General features: G+C 44.3%; 1 protein-coding gene across 1 annotated transcript in view; it reads right to left on the bottom strand.

Annotated features, from left to right (window-relative positions):
• Positions 1-13766: 13766 nt before the first annotated feature.
• LOC149869001 (uncharacterized) overlaps positions 13767-15372 on the bottom strand; it is a 4550-nt gene continuing 2944 nt past the window's right edge. Inside the window, exons 3-5 of the mRNA XM_090037681.1 lie at positions 15175-15341; positions 14349-14628; positions 13767-14090 (exon numbers count right to left, since the gene is read on the bottom strand). Of these exons, the coding sequence (XP_089893807.1) occupies positions 13876-14090; positions 14349-14628; positions 15175-15341 (662 nt within the window). The 3' untranslated portion in view covers positions 13767-13875. The remainder of the gene's footprint in view (positions 14091-14348; positions 14629-15174; positions 15342-15372) is intronic.

Genomic DNA, 15372 nt, shown 5'->3' with positions numbered 1-15372 from the left:
GAGTACAGGCTAACCTTTCGTATAAAAAGGTCCTTCTCCTCTGTCATTATTGGAACACTGTGGGGAAGCTCAGTGTTTTTCACCAGGAAAAAACATCATTCAAAACATGTATTCAAATATTCTAAAACTGCAGAGCTGTTTAAGGAGGGCCTTCATCCATAAATTGAAAGATAAAACTGCATCTGCAAAGAATGCTCTGAAGGTACAGAGGCGATAATACACATGGGTTAAATATTCCTATGTTTAATGATATGCCGTATGCTATAGTTAGACTCACAGTGGTTCACTGGAAAATATACTACATCATAACACTGTGTGTGGTTTTTGCTTCTCTAAAAAAATTAAATATAAAAAGCCACAGTCATCAATATGCCTTTTGAAGAAGAAACTGCAGTCTGAAAAATAACAAATGCTAAACAGTGTGAGGTTTTGGAGGATGGGGAGCAGAAAAGCAAGAGAAAGCCAGGAAAATCCTCAGTGGAAACAGCTCCAATGGAAGGGGAATGAAGGAGAAACAGGGAGTGTCTTCACATTACCGTATGGCAACGTTGCTTTGGAAGTACTAAAGCACGGCACAGTATGGGCAATTACTGTGCCTTGTATATGGCTCATGGTTAGATTTTGCTGCTACATTGCTGTAGAAAAACACTATATTGGAGAAGCGCACCTCTATGGATATGTAGCTGCCAATCACGTGTAGACCCATGTGAACACTATGTCGCCGTACACACCATACAGTGACATAGTGCGTTGTGTAACTGTGCCCACAGTGATGGTTTTTCATAACTTAGATCCCATGTAATACATGTAAACATGCATGCTAGGAAGTTCTCAGTGCATGTTTTCAGTACACGTCTCATGAAATGTATGTGCGTGCGTTGGAGGAAGGCTGGAGGGGGTTGCGAAGGGCAAATGACACACCCAATATAATTTCACTCCAAATGAGTTTGGAATGAAAAACAATCCAAAAAGTTCCTCATGCCTTACTATGGTGTTTACATTTTTCTAGAGAGGCCAGAAGTGAGAATGTAAAGGTTTTAATGTTTAAGTCACAGGTTCCAATTCATCCGAGGCCAGTGGTAAACAAATACATTTCTCCCCAGGAAGTGTATATACAAGCACTTATGAGTGTTTATAGATTTCATAGACATTAGGGCTGGAAGGGACCTTGCAAGATCATTGGGTCCAGCCCCCCTGTGCATACTCATAGATTTTTAGAGACGTGTGTTTTAAAAAGTACATATACGTGTTAGCTAAATGTTGTCAAAATTTTCCAGAGCATAAATAAAAATGGGATATTTCATAGAAACGAAATTTGTTTGTTCATTTGGGTTTTGGTTGTTTTACCCACAGTTACTCAAGCTGTCAGTTTTTGAATACTATTTTCAATATGGTCCAGGTTCCGCTGAGTAGGCCTTTCTGAAGTGTCTCACTTGATGAAGGGATGCAAAGCAAAAGAGAGAGTATGAAGAGTTTCATTTGCACTCAATTTTCCTTAGCTCATGGCCAGATTCTGCACATTCCTGGTGCTGCCACTGAAATTGTTGTGCAGTTCTGTATAGCTGTTGAATCATGCCTCCAGAGTCTAAGTAGGTTTGCACTTGCCAAGTGACAAGAACATTTTCTAGATTCTCATTTTGTTTTGAATAGAAGTTAGGCCAGTGATTCTCAACCAGAGTGCCATGGCACCCTGGGGTGCCTGGAAAGCCTTTCAAAGATTCGACAGCATGCTATGCATTGTTAGGTGTACAAACATCACAAAATAAACTCCTAACATTTAAAATGAAGTCTATAGTTTTAAAAACATTCTGACCTGTTGTGGGCTCAGTGCATTGCAACAGAAAAATGGCTCTACTATTTTTCCCTAGTCAGAAAAACTAGTGAAAACTAACAGCTGGTATTTTCCAAGAGGTGTCTCAGGTCTAACAAGGGGTGCCTTGATTTTAAAAAAAAGGTTGGGAACCACTGAGCTAGACAAATTGAAAAAGGAAATGCATACAATCTTTATTTGGTGTAAGTACTTGAGCACACTACACAGATAGAGACCCACATTAGTGGAAGTCCCACTTACTACCTTTTTAATATTATGTAGTCAGCATTCCCACAGCAATGAATGTTTACTCTGTTAGGCAGCATGGCTCAGCCTTGAACCAAATTTGAAACATTAATGCAGTCTGAGCAACTTTATAAACCATCAAAGCAAGTTCTGTCTCTTCCTTACAAAAGTTTTACTCTGAGGGCTGTGTAAACAGAGTGCTGTCTCTTTAACTGATTTTATTTTCCTCTCTTTTTTTTTTTTAGTTTAAAGATTACATTTAATATCTATTTCCCAGCAGTGTACAAACTGACATCATCTACTCATAAAAGCGGAATGCTTTGCTTTTTTAAGCTTCAAGCTGAATAACAAATTGCCACAGATGACAGCATAAAAGAATAACAGAATGGAATCAAAAGAAAATTCATTGTCAACAGAAACCCCCTGCTGAGGAATTTCAATTTCATATATCTAATTATCCCTGTCAGTTGGAGGAACTGACAAAAAGCATTCTTTGTTCTCTCTTTCTGCCTCCCGCATCTCACTCTCAATTAATTCCGGCATACAAATATGACTAATTGTCTTTGCAGTGCTCAAGAGCTCTGTATATAAATGTTCATGAACTGAAAATGATTTGGAGGGTATTCATGCATCGATTTATGATATTTGAACACAATAGACATGCATAATTCAGGTGACCACGTTAGCACCCTCACAAGCCCTTATTACAGAGATTAGGCAGGATTCTCTTTTCACATCCTTTTTTCATATATGCTTTGTGACAATAACTCACTTTGCACCTATTAAAAGAGGAAGCATTATATGTCTGCTGTGGCTTATTGAAATTACCATGAACAAGATTATCAGCATTTAAATAACATAGAGGAGGTGGCCAGCAAAATATTAGGTACTTTGAAAAGCACAACAGGATCAGTCCATTAAGGTTAAAGTTTTTTTTTCCCTTTGGTTTTTATTTTCTCTCTCACTTGATCATTTCAAGAAACCTTCCAAAGCAGAGTTGTCTCCACTCATGCCTCATATTAACAAATATTACAAGATTAAGATTTCTCTGGAAGTCTTTCATGGTAACTAATGTCTTTCTTTGCTGGTTTTGGAGGTGATGTCTAATGAAATGCCAATGCTGAAATACAGTTTCTGAGAGGAAATGACTTCTATGCTGAAAAGTAAAAATCAATAATGTTTGATGGAAAGCACTGTTGACCCTCTTCATTATAAAATACTCAGTGTCTTATTATATTTATTAAACTATTAAAATTAGCTAAGTGTACATTCATATGAGAAAGTTCTACAGAAATGGACATTGATTGTTTTTACAACTTTTAGGGATAACCCCTATTCATATCAGTGAGAGCTTGGCTTACATGAGAGCAGGATCAGTCCCAGCAAGGCCCAGAGCCTAGACTGAGTTTTTTCCTCACTGAGGTAGCTGCACAAATGCTAATGTAACGTTGACACCTGTATACTGTATCTGCACTTGAGAGTGACAATGGTGAAGCTATAGCAGTACATAAACCCCAGTGTATGCAAGGCCATAATCTTCCATTAGATTTTTCACTCATTCCATGCATTCCTTCTGCCTGAGTCCAGACACTTGTATATATCAATTTGGAGGAAACAAAGGATTTACACATTTATGAACCTGGTACTAGAGAGATCAGATTTAGGCCTAAGTCAAAGAGTACCATTCCACATGCAATAATGTGTAATATTTATTGTTCTTGTATACTTACATACATCAGCACTTGCAGAAAAAAATGTAAGATAAATTCAAGAAAAGTATGGGATGTGTATTGAGCCTGTGGATACTCACAAAGAGCAGAGTTCAGGACATCTATGCAGCTTTTGTTTTGCTTTGTACTGGCTTTGGAAGGTTCTACTTAATGATTGCTTAATACAGGAATTTTATGGAATTTTTATGAGTGGAATTTAAGAATTTTTAGGAGATTTAAAAGAAAAAAGACATAAAAAGAAAATACACCACCACTACCACCAGTTTCAAGATCCGTGCCTACCTCAGATTTTCTTATCCCAGGTATTTTATGCGGTTTCCTGAAAAAGAGACAGCTGTACAAAACTCTTGTCTTTGTTTCTATGCTTAATTAAAAAAGGGCAGTGAATGAGGCAAGGACTTCTGTTGATCCTTGTCTCGTTTAGTGTATCCTTATATAATGTTCGGCGATTTGTTTTGAAAACTGCCCACCCTCCGCACAACTTTTTCCATGACATCCAGTAACTGTATGGGCCCTTTGTATATAGTTTTCCACAGCAGCTGGCTCCCACTGCAACATACAGAAAATGTCATGATTTCAGCAAACACCGTTGACTATGTGAAGCAGCACACTGATTTATGTATGAACTCATCGTTCATTGAACACCTTACAAGAAGCATATGGAACAAGGAAAGGGCTCCAGCAAAAAACAGGGGTTTGGAATGGAAACCATTATTGAGCCTGAGCTGAGAAATCAAGTAAAATATAAACATCTTGTGCATCTGGGAGCTTGTAGGCCAAATTTTGTAATGACAGGAATAGTGGTAGAAAGTAATATACTTCTAAAGAAATTGGAAAATAGGGAAGTATTAATGTGTACACATCTTTTGGTAATGATAAGTATGGAAATTCCTAATACCAAAAACTCAACAATTTGACATTCAGTGGGAGTGGTAATATGTAGCAGAGGAGGAAATCTACTTTACTCTAAGCCTGCTGTTTCCTTTCCCTCGTGTCACCTTGTTGGCACTTTTTGCATGTACATGACCCTAGTATTGCACACCTACTGAAGGTAGCATGAAAGCAAATTAACTCACTTAAACACATACATATCAATTTTTCCAATGTATTTACTGCCATAAATGCCACTGCTGAATTTAGCCCTATTTTAAACACAGTCTTCTGGGGAGTTTAGCCTGAATTTTGCAGGACGTGGCCTAACATAACAAGTAACTAGTGTTACTCCCCTTCACAGTCTTTCATAAGCACCTAGGTTAGATACAGATATCCTAAAAGCCTGAAGGGGAATTGATCTTCAGGGCAGTTTTCTGTAAGTGGCATAGTTTAGATTGGCAGTGAACACAATACACATTCACCTGTTGGTGGGGAGAAATCTTAGGGTTCTGCCATTTTTAAACTAGTCTATGTATGCTGAGCTTCTGTTCAGTTATGGGTATAGACTGGTTTTGTGTACCAAACTTCCGTTCTCTTACAGGTATATACGGGTTTCTAATCGCTTATACTGGTAAAAGTGTAATGTCTGTACCTGGTCCTAGTCATACCTATTAACAGTTGTTGGAAATTTGTATTTCGATGTGGAGGGAGGGATTATTTTTTAAGCCATAACATTTAAATAAAAAGTTTTTAAGCCTCAATTCGCTCTTACTACAACTGCAGTTCAGTTCTCCAGAACTCAGTAGAGGCAAACTGATTTTACTCCAAGTCTGAATTTTGCCCATTCATTTAAAAGCTGCCCAAGGAACCTATGAAACAACAGACAGACCTTGTTTTAGTCCAAGCTCTTGAAAAGAATATTATGCAAGGTTGAACTGCTGCACCCACATGGAGCCTCTCTGAAGTCAAATCGTTTTCATGTGATTCTTTGCAGTATCTTTCAGGCTTTGTAATAAGCTCACAGTACTAGATTTGTTCGTGAAACAAGGTTCTGATGATTAAAAGAGAACTGCATGGGTCAACCTCTGTTTCCAGTCAGGGGTTTACCCACAGAATAGGATTGTGGGCACCTCATAGATGGCGGTGGGTGTTTTATCATCTTCTAGCAAGAGAAATTTTGAATCAGTTCGCTCTCATGCACCTTTTTAAAAATCTGAACATTTACTCTACATTTACATCACATAAATGATGGATTTGGCCCTTTTTCCTTAAATGGTCAGCATTTTATTTTTATAAGGAAATGTACTGAAATATGAACCTGAATAAGTGGCTAAAAGCCAGGGATTTTAAAATTAAGACAGTGTCTCAATCTTTAACTCACCCCCTAGGATTTTTATTTCAATGTAATTTAATTTTGCAGCTACAGGCATTAACAAAGCCATACCTCTGAATTGCCCTGCTTTTGCCACTTTAACTCTGATTTGTATCTCTATAGACATAGCAAAACCCTGTTTAGAAAAATGTTAAAACTCCTATGTTCCTATGAAGCTATCATTTCAATTCTCAGCTGAAAATATATCTTTTCTCCCTTGCCTGTACCTGTTAACTTTGCTCTCCCTCTGCTATTATTTATCTCGGTAACTGTATTGTTTAAGTCCTGTAAAGTGGTTTTGGGATACACTTTGGATGAAAGAGGCTATACAAAATAAAGTTGTATTGTTTTGTACAAGCTGGCACATATTTGGTTGCACATAAAGCTTGACTGAGATCTCTCATATTATTTCTTAGTTTTTCCCCAGCCATTTTTTCGCACTGCTTCTATCTCTTTTCTCTGTTCAATATGTACAAAAAGAATATCTCCCCTGTTAAAATTAATATGCAACTAGAAGTGTATTTTCCATCCAAAACATGCCCTTTTCTCTTAAGTATCTGCTTTGGAAAATGACTTTACTGAGGGAATAAGCCTGTAACACTGATATAGCTAAAATCTAAGCGCAACAGAGGAACAAAATCATGAGTCAGATACTGAATATCTATTATGGATATTTTAAACCTAAAATCTATTTTGATTTTGGAAGCAATTGGAAGTGATTGATGCTTGGGAACACTGTTTGCTATATGAGCCTTTCTGTATCCTTGGTCAAATAAAGCAAGCAGGTGCAAGTCATAGGAGTTACTGATTATTTATGGCTTTTAGATACTTTGTGGGTTTAGCTGGTGAGAAAAGTTTTATTCCACTCACATGGACAAAACACAACCAACTGTCTGGGCTGATTAAATTCACATTGTTGCATGAGCACATGGCAGGCAGGGGAAAAATTATGAAATCTCACCGCCTATGCCATGGCAACTGAGCAAACAGCTCATGGGAAGAATGTGAATAATAGAAAATAGCAATATTTCTCTTTGTGTTTTCGCACTTGACAGTTTTATCCCCACATCTGCCTGATGTCCAGTGCACAAGTAAAGTGCCTGCTGTAGCAATTCACATTCTCCCTTTCTGGACTCCTCTTCTGCTATGAGATGGCTTGAAGATGGTCCATATGGTCTTTAAGCTTCAGGAAAGTTTTTATGCCACAGGTAACTGAAAGAACTGGAAGGCCTTACCAGTGTAAATGACATTGAGGTGGCAATACACTGATTAAAAGATTAAAGTTTTCAGTTTTGTGGACTGAAACTGACTATTAAAATCACTTTAAATGAGCAAAAGATACATGCGCAAAATTATTACAAAATGGAGAAGACTTTTCAGGCTTGTCTAATTCAGCATTTTTGTTGCCAGTTTGTAAGATGCATTAGTTGGATGACTAAAAAACTTTTGCCCAGTTCTGCTTTCAGTTGCCATGGTACAATGAGTTCAGCAGCTAGCTTTATATAAATATAAATTGTTTCCTAACACCTCACAGAGTTCCCTAAGACTTTATGATTGCTCTTATATGCTATGTATGGGATGTATGTTCCAAAGAAGGTAATATGCTTCTCAATTATTTGGAAAAAAATGTACATGGTAGGGAGTTGGTGGACAGAAAGTAAGTAGATTCATAAATTGTAAGGCCTGAAGGGATCTTGGAAGATCATCGGGTCCAGCCCCCTGCACCAAGCAGGAAACACAGCCAGGGGTCAGGTGACTCCAGCAAGGTGACTGTCCAATCTCCTCTTGAAGATTTCCAGGATGGATTATTGTACCACCTCTGGAGGGAGGGACTTGAGGTTTGGGAAAGTAAACCAATAATCTAAGGTAAATTCATACCACAGTTGGAAAGAAATGAATGTCATAGCCCAGGTGGTTTATCCAGTCATGTTTGGTGATTACTACTGCAAATACATATATCAAGGATCAGGACTCAAATAAAGAACAGCTCTACCCACCTTGCATTGTGTCTTCTACAATTTCAATCTTGAATCTCTAGCTAGGCTGGCACAATCTCACAACTATATTATTGCCAAGACAATGCTAGAGTGATTCCCTCTATTACATGGCTGAGGTAAATGAAGATGTTCTGCGCTATTTTTTTTCCTAGACTAATAAATAAGTGAGGTAGAAAAACACAAGACATGAATATTTTAAAAACTCTCATTTCATGAGACCAGAAACATCTTTGTTTACTTGTTTTTGCTGCTACTGCTGCAGCAAGGGAAGTTGGTGCTTCTGACAGACTTTTGAAAACTGTATTGAGTCTCTCTGCCAGCACTGATCTGACACTAATATATGTTCTAATCTTTCAGACTTGTTTAGAAATGAGATCTACCTGTGCTCCTGAGAGCCCAATCCTGGGCCAGCAGGCTCTGGAGAAATGTATTGCCCTAAAAAGGTGTGCAGCTCTTGTAGAGAGCTGAACATTAGGGGAAGGCAAGTCAGGAAAAAAGAGAGGTGAAGAGTTGATGATACATATAGAAAGGAAAGAGAGCTCTAACTGTACTGAAACCTTCCTCTTGAAGAATTCTACTGACATACAGACTGTTAATGGGGTCCAGATATCAAAGCTTTATTATTAGATTTATCTAAAGCATTTAGATCAAGGGGAGCCCAATTACCTGTTGGATTATCTTTGAACAGTGGTAGAACAGCATTAAGATGATTTCTGACTTATTCAAAGCCGCCTCTGTGTTATATTATTTGGGAAATTTAGTTCAATAGCTGCTGAATGGTTGTTTCTTGTAGGTCTGTGGCCACATCTACATGAGATGCTACTGCTCAGTGGTTACTGTGCTTTTATTTAGTACTTGTATAAACAAGTACTAAATAAATGTTTAGTTCCCCAAGTTACTGTGCAGTACCATCAGCGAACACTTTTTTTGTGATGCTATTGCACAGCAGCCTAATACTAATGTGCAGTAGTGTCACATCATGGTTTTTGCCACACAATGCTGCTACGCAGTAGTATCAGGCTACTGGGCAGTCAGCATCTTGTCTGCATTCAAATACATATATGGGTCCCTCTTTGAGACAGCACTCAGATCTGAGTGTGTTTGGATGCAAACAAGCATTTGCAGGACCCAGTTTAGATTTAGGTGGCTTACTTTAAGCTCAGTTGGGGTCCAGGGGTACTAAGAGCACAACCCCAGGGCTCTGGTAAGTCACTGAGCTTTCCCAACCCTGGGGCTGTGCTGAGCATGCATATGAGCATTCACTAGATCCGTTTTAGATCAGGTTAACCTCTGAGGTGTACTAACTTTAGATTGGGCACTCTATTTTTGGAGTGATTTAAGCCCTGCACACCCAGCCATTTAGATTGAGCCAACCTGACTAGGTTGATCTAAATGTAACTCTTGCACAAACCCTGTATCAACAATTTGCTGATGATACCAAAAGCTATTTTGTTTTTTAAGTGAACCTTATCTGGTTGTATTGCTTCATCTCTCACTTCAGTATTTCAGTTGGGTCAGCCAGAAATGCACTTAAATCAATCTGATTGACAAAAACTGTCACCTGGATTCCACCTACTTCCTTTTCTCCTTTGTCCACTTTGAAGTCACTGTAGTTCTAAAGACAAGTCATAAAAGGGGAAAAGTTTGAGTGGGGTAATGCTGGGAATTTCCTAGATGTGTAGAGTGGAATTCTCTGATGTAACCACAGTTAGCTCAGAGGTACGATGCTGCATTATTCTCTCGGATATACCAGTGCAAAGCGGAAGTAATGCTTTTGGCTGCAACAGTCCTACTCCAGATGTACACCAGCGCAAATGAGAGCAGCAGCATACTCTGCACTGACAGCACCCAGCCTCTGCATTTCTAGCACAGCAAATGGGTAAAAGGAAGTAATCATTAGAAGTGAAGTAATAGTTGCTGAAAGCTTTGAAGTCTGTGAAGTAAAAGAGTGCTTATGGATCCAGTCCTCTGCTGTTGAGGTCATTGACTTGGGGATTGAGCCTGTTTTCATTATGCATCTCTTGTCCATGTGAAATAATTTGAGAGGGTGGGGTAGAAATACAATAGCAGAGGGAGGGAGGGAATGAAAAAAACATTATACACCTTCAATTCACCAAAGCAAGCTTTTCTCATGAAGGGGTATATTATTCCCTTATGTGTATGTGGCTTCCATTACCAGTAATGGGAGTTGATCACACACAGAGAGGAGAATGGACTCCTCCGTCTGACATCTCATTGGCTGCCTGGTATAAAGCCAATAGACAATGCCAAGTTACTCTGATCGAGCTACTAATTGGTATCATGTTGTATATTGCTGAAGTTTATTTATTTTTCCAAAAGCATTAAGGTTTTTTTTGAAGAGCTGCATTTGGATCTCTTTTGACTGCATGTACACATACTAGAGGCAGAGCTCTGGGTTTACATGACATGCTCTGGTATGGCATGCATGCTGTCTCTTTTGTATTTTGCTATAGTGGTCCAGAGATGGCAGCATGTGAAATTATAGCCCCTGCTGTGTAATGTTTTTAATATGTACAAATGCACTGGCTGAATTAAAGGAGCAGCATTGCTAGCTCAGCCCAGCACAGACTCCTTTATATATTAACCACAATTAAATATAATTGAAAATATTAGTATGCTGCAAAGCCCGCTGCTCTGGGCTTTTCCCCACAATGTTGCCATGGTCCCTGCTCTCCGAAAGACTCCTGTGTGGCATGGCTGTTATATCTAAAGCCTCAATATAGTTTAAACAGTCAAATAACCAGTACTGAGTCCCTTATGGGAGCTGCCCTGTAGGATGGCCCAGTGTACTCAGTGTTTCATAGTTTCATAGTTTCATAGTAGCTAGAGTCGGAAGGGACCTAGGTAGATCATCTAGTCCGACCCCCTGCCTTAGCAGGAAAGAGCACCGGGGTCAGATGACCCCGGCAAGGTGCTCATCTAACTTCCTTTTAAAAATCCCCAGGCTCGGAGCCTGCACCACTTCCCCTGGAAGCTGGTTCCAGGCCCTAGCCACCCTGACTGTGAAGTAGCGCCTCCTAATATCTAATCTAAACTTACCCTCCGCCAGTTTGTGACCGTTATTCCTGGTCACTCCTGGCAGCGCACGGGGGAACAGGGACTCCCCCAATACCTGCTGATCCCCCCTGACCAGTTTGTAGCAGGCCACAAGGTCCCCCCTTAGCCTTCTCTTGTGGAGGCTAAACAGGTTCAGGTCCCGTAGCCTATCCTCATAAGGCCTGCCCTGCTGACCCCTGATCATACGAGTGGCCCTCCTCTGAACTCTTTCCATATTGTCCACGTCCCTCTTGAAGTGTGGCGCCCAGAACTGGACGCAGTACTCCAGCTGCGGCCTGACCAGTGCCGCATAGAGGGGGAGGATCACCTCCCTGGACCTGCTCGAGATGCATCTGTGGATGCATGATAGGGTACGATTGGCCTTCTTGACTGCCTCCCCACACTGCCGGCCCATGTTCATCGTGGAGTCAATGACGACTCCAAGATCCTTTTCCGTCTCCGTGCTGGCAAGAGGAGAGTTCCCCAACCTGTAAGTGTGGTGCCGGTTCTTCCTCCCCATGTGCAACACCTTGCACTTATCAGTGTTAAACCCCATCCTATTCTCATCCGCCCACCGTTGCAACCTGTCAAGGTCAGCTTGTAGCCTATTGCACCCTTCTAGTGCACCCACATCCCCCCACATCTTAGTGTCATCAGCAAACTTGAACAGGGTGCTTTCTACCCCCTCATCCAAGTCACTGATGAAGATGTTGAACAGTGCAGGCCCGAGGACCGAGCCCTGCGGAACCCCACTGCCCACATCCTTCCAGGTCGAGAAGAACCCATCCACTACCACCCTCTGGGTGCGGCCCTCCAACCAGTTGGCGACCCATTTGACCGTGTGGGCATCGACACCACAGTCTCTCAGCTTTTTGATGAGGACAGGGTGAGAGACAGTGTCGAAAGCCTTCCGGAAGTCCAAAAAGACTACATCCACAGCAACCCCTGCGTCTAATGATTTGGTGACCTGATCGTAAAAGGCCACCAGGTTGGTCTGACAAGACCTGCCACTGATAAACCCATGTTGGTTGCCCCTGAGCATGCATTCCCCCGCAAGGCCCTCCTGGATGTGTGCCAGGATAATTTTTTCAAAGAGCTTACCCGGGATTGAGGTCAGACTAACTGGCCTGTAATTTCCCGGGTCCTCTTTTTTTCCCTTTTTGAAGATAGGGACCACATTGGCCCTCTTCCAGTCCTCCGGCACCTCGCCAGAGCACCACGAGTGCTCATAGAGCCGTGCCAGGGGTCCCGCAATGACCTCAGCCAGTTCCTGTAGAACCCTAGGGTGAAGATCGTCCGGACCAGCGGACTTGAACACGTCCAGCTTCTCCAGAAGTACCCTAACTAACTCCTCGCTAACCCTTGGCCCAGGCGTGTCTCTCTCGGGGCCCGAGGGGGGCCCAGCAGGGAGGTGGCTGAACTGGTCCCTACTTAGGAAGACAGAGGCAAAGAAATCGTTAAATATGTTAGCTTTGTCATCTGGCGTGATGACTAAGTTGCCCATCGTGTCCTGCAGGGGCCCCACATTACCCGGGACCCTCTTTTTACCCCCTATGTATTTGAAGAAGGACTTCTTATTGTCCTTAATCCGGGAAGCTAGTCCTATCTCCAACTCTGCCTTGGCCCTCCTGACTGCCCCCCTACATCCTCGGGCGACTATAACATAGTCCTTCTTGGCGATGACCCCATCTCTCCATTGGGTATATGCCTCCCTTTTAGCAAGGAGACATTCCCGGATGCTCTTAGTGAGCCATGGGGGTTTATGTGCCCTCCTGCTCCCTTTGACCCTTGTTGGGATTACCTCCCTTTGGGCATGGAGGATCGTCTCCTTAAGGAGCAACCACTCACCTTCGACATCTGATTCCCTTCCCCTCTGGGTCCTCAGCGCTTCCCCAACTATCCTCCTTAGCTTGTTGAAGTCAGCCCTCCTAAAGTCTAGGGCTGTTGCCTTGCTGCAGCCCTTTGCCACCTTACGCTGGATGGTGAATTCCAGCAAGCGATGATCACTGTCTCCCAGGTGGCCCATCACCCGCAGCCCCCTCACCAGGTCATCACCCGTGGCCAGCACTAGGTCCAACAAGGCGTCTCCCCTGGTGGGGCTGTGCACCTCCTGGGTTAGATGGAGGTCCTGCAGTCTGGCTAAGAACCGACGTGAGCGATCAGACTTGGCTGACTGCTCCTCCCAGCAGATGTCTGGGAAGTTTAGGTCCCCCATGATGACCACATCCTTAGCCCTCACTGCCTCTGTAAGCTGACCTAAGAATTCCAGGTCGAGCTCTTCTCCCTGGTTGGGAGGTCTATAGTAGACTCCCACCGTTAAGTCTCTCTCCCCTGGACTGCCTTTTACTCTAACCCAGAGCACCTCAGAGTGCCCCCCCTCTACCCCCATGCTAATTAACGAGGAAGTATATTCCTCCTTGATGTAGAGTGCTACTCCTCCACCTTTCCTTCCTATCCTGTCCTTCCTGTATAGCCTATAGCCCTTGACACTCACCGCCCAGTCATGCGATGAGTCCCACCACGTTTCTGTGATCCCTACTATGTCAGGGCTGGTGACAGCTAGGAGGAGGGCGAGTTCCTCCTGCTTCTTCCCCATACTTCGAGCATTCGTGTAGAGGCATTTGAGGCCTTCAGCGGTTGTGCCCACTGACCCCCTAGTCTCAGCAATGCCCCGTCCCCTATCGCTTACCTGTTTCTCCGTTTTGACCATTGGTCTGGGCTCGCTGGCTGTTGCTGGGCCTGGTATGTCATCGTCTCCTCCGCCCTCATCTTCCCCCTCCCCCGACGAGCCTAGTTTAAAGCCCGCCGAAGGAGGTTCACCAACCTGGAAGAGAACACACGCTTACCTTTAGGGGAAAGGTGGAGCCCATCCCATCCCAGCATGTCTCTCATCACGATGTGCCGGTCATGGCTGAGGAAGCCAAAGCCCGCCTCGAAGCACCATTCCTGTAGCCTCCAGTTGGTCTCCGCAATGCACATCTCGTGACGTCTGCCGCGTCCGCTCACTGGCAGGATGGAAGAGAAGACCGCCTGTGCGCCCATCTCCCTCAGCACGCCTCCCAGAGCATGGTAGTCCTCCATCAGGCGATCAGGGGCTCTCCTGGCCGCATCGTTAGTACCCACATGGACAAGGACCATGGGGTAATAATCGGAGGGCTGGATGATGGACTGGAGCATCCCCTTCACATCCTGAATCTTCGCTCCGGGCAGGCAGTATACCTCACGTGCTGAGGGATCCTGGCGACAGATGGGGCCCTCCGTACCTCTCAGGATGGAGTCACCAATCACGATGACGCGACGCTTCCTCCTCTTAGGCCTCTTGACTCCCGCCGCCCGCACAGGACATTGTGTGCACAAAGTCTCCTCCCTGGAATCTTCCACTGCTCCCTCCTCCTCCAGGGCTGCCAGGACCTCATATCTGTTCTCCAGATGGACAGGAGGAACTGGTGCCGCAACATGGTTAATAGCTCTGGCGCGGGAGACTGTCTGCCACTCAGCGGTGGAGGGCTCATCCCGGTCTGCCCTCTCCTCTGTTGTATCACCCTGCAGAGAAAGAAAATACCTATCAATTTCCTCCTCTGCCTCACGGATTCCCCTCAGCCTGCTAACCTCCTCCAGGAGCTCCTGCACCCGCTCCTCCAGGGTCCTAAGGCGGATACCTACAGGACAGGTGCAGGAGTCCCCAGTCCCTGCCCCCCCAGACCTTGCCAGGCAGTTCCCGCAGGCCAGGGGGTTGGAGGACGGCAGCCCCCCCGAGGGCTCTGTCTGGGTGGAGGCCTCGGACAAGCCCCGGGAAGGCCGCGCCCCCCGGGCAGGGGCCCTGGCAGAACTCCGTGTCGACACCATCGCAGGAGTTGCTGCCCTTACTAGCAGAGCAGGGGTCAGCCTCTGGGCCCCGCCTGTTCGCCCGCCGGCGCGAACGCCGCCGCAAACGCCGGCGCGCTCTTACAGACCGCGCCTGTTTGCGCGCTCTGTTCGCGTGGCTCGGGAGCGCGGCTCCCTACCGGCTCAGCTAAGAGGGACCCGGGGGGCTTCCCCTCCGGATCCGGCTCAGCTGCGCCGGCCCCTCAGTCCCTCAGCCCCACTTACCTTAGGGGGATCAGCTGCTGCTGGCCCCTCAGCTGCTCCGCTCGCCGCCGCCGCTTCTACTACTGCACTCTCCTCCGCTCCGGGTCCAGAAAGGAGGCACACGTGTGGGAAGGACACACGTGCGCCTGAGTCCCTCTTCTCCCCGCTGCCCCTGACCTCCAAGTGGTCTGTATCAGAGGTGTTTAGTCAAGGAAGAAC

The sequence above is a fragment of the Crocodylus siamensis genome, chromosome 3, assembly GCF_052110815.1.
Source record: "Crocodylus siamensis isolate JL-2025a chromosome 3, ASM5211081v1, whole genome shotgun sequence".
NCBI classification, from domain to species: Eukaryota; Metazoa; Chordata; order Crocodylia; family Crocodylidae; genus Crocodylus; species Crocodylus siamensis.
Note: the sequence above shows the minus strand (reverse complement) of the source record. Positions and strands in the feature narration are given on the sequence as shown.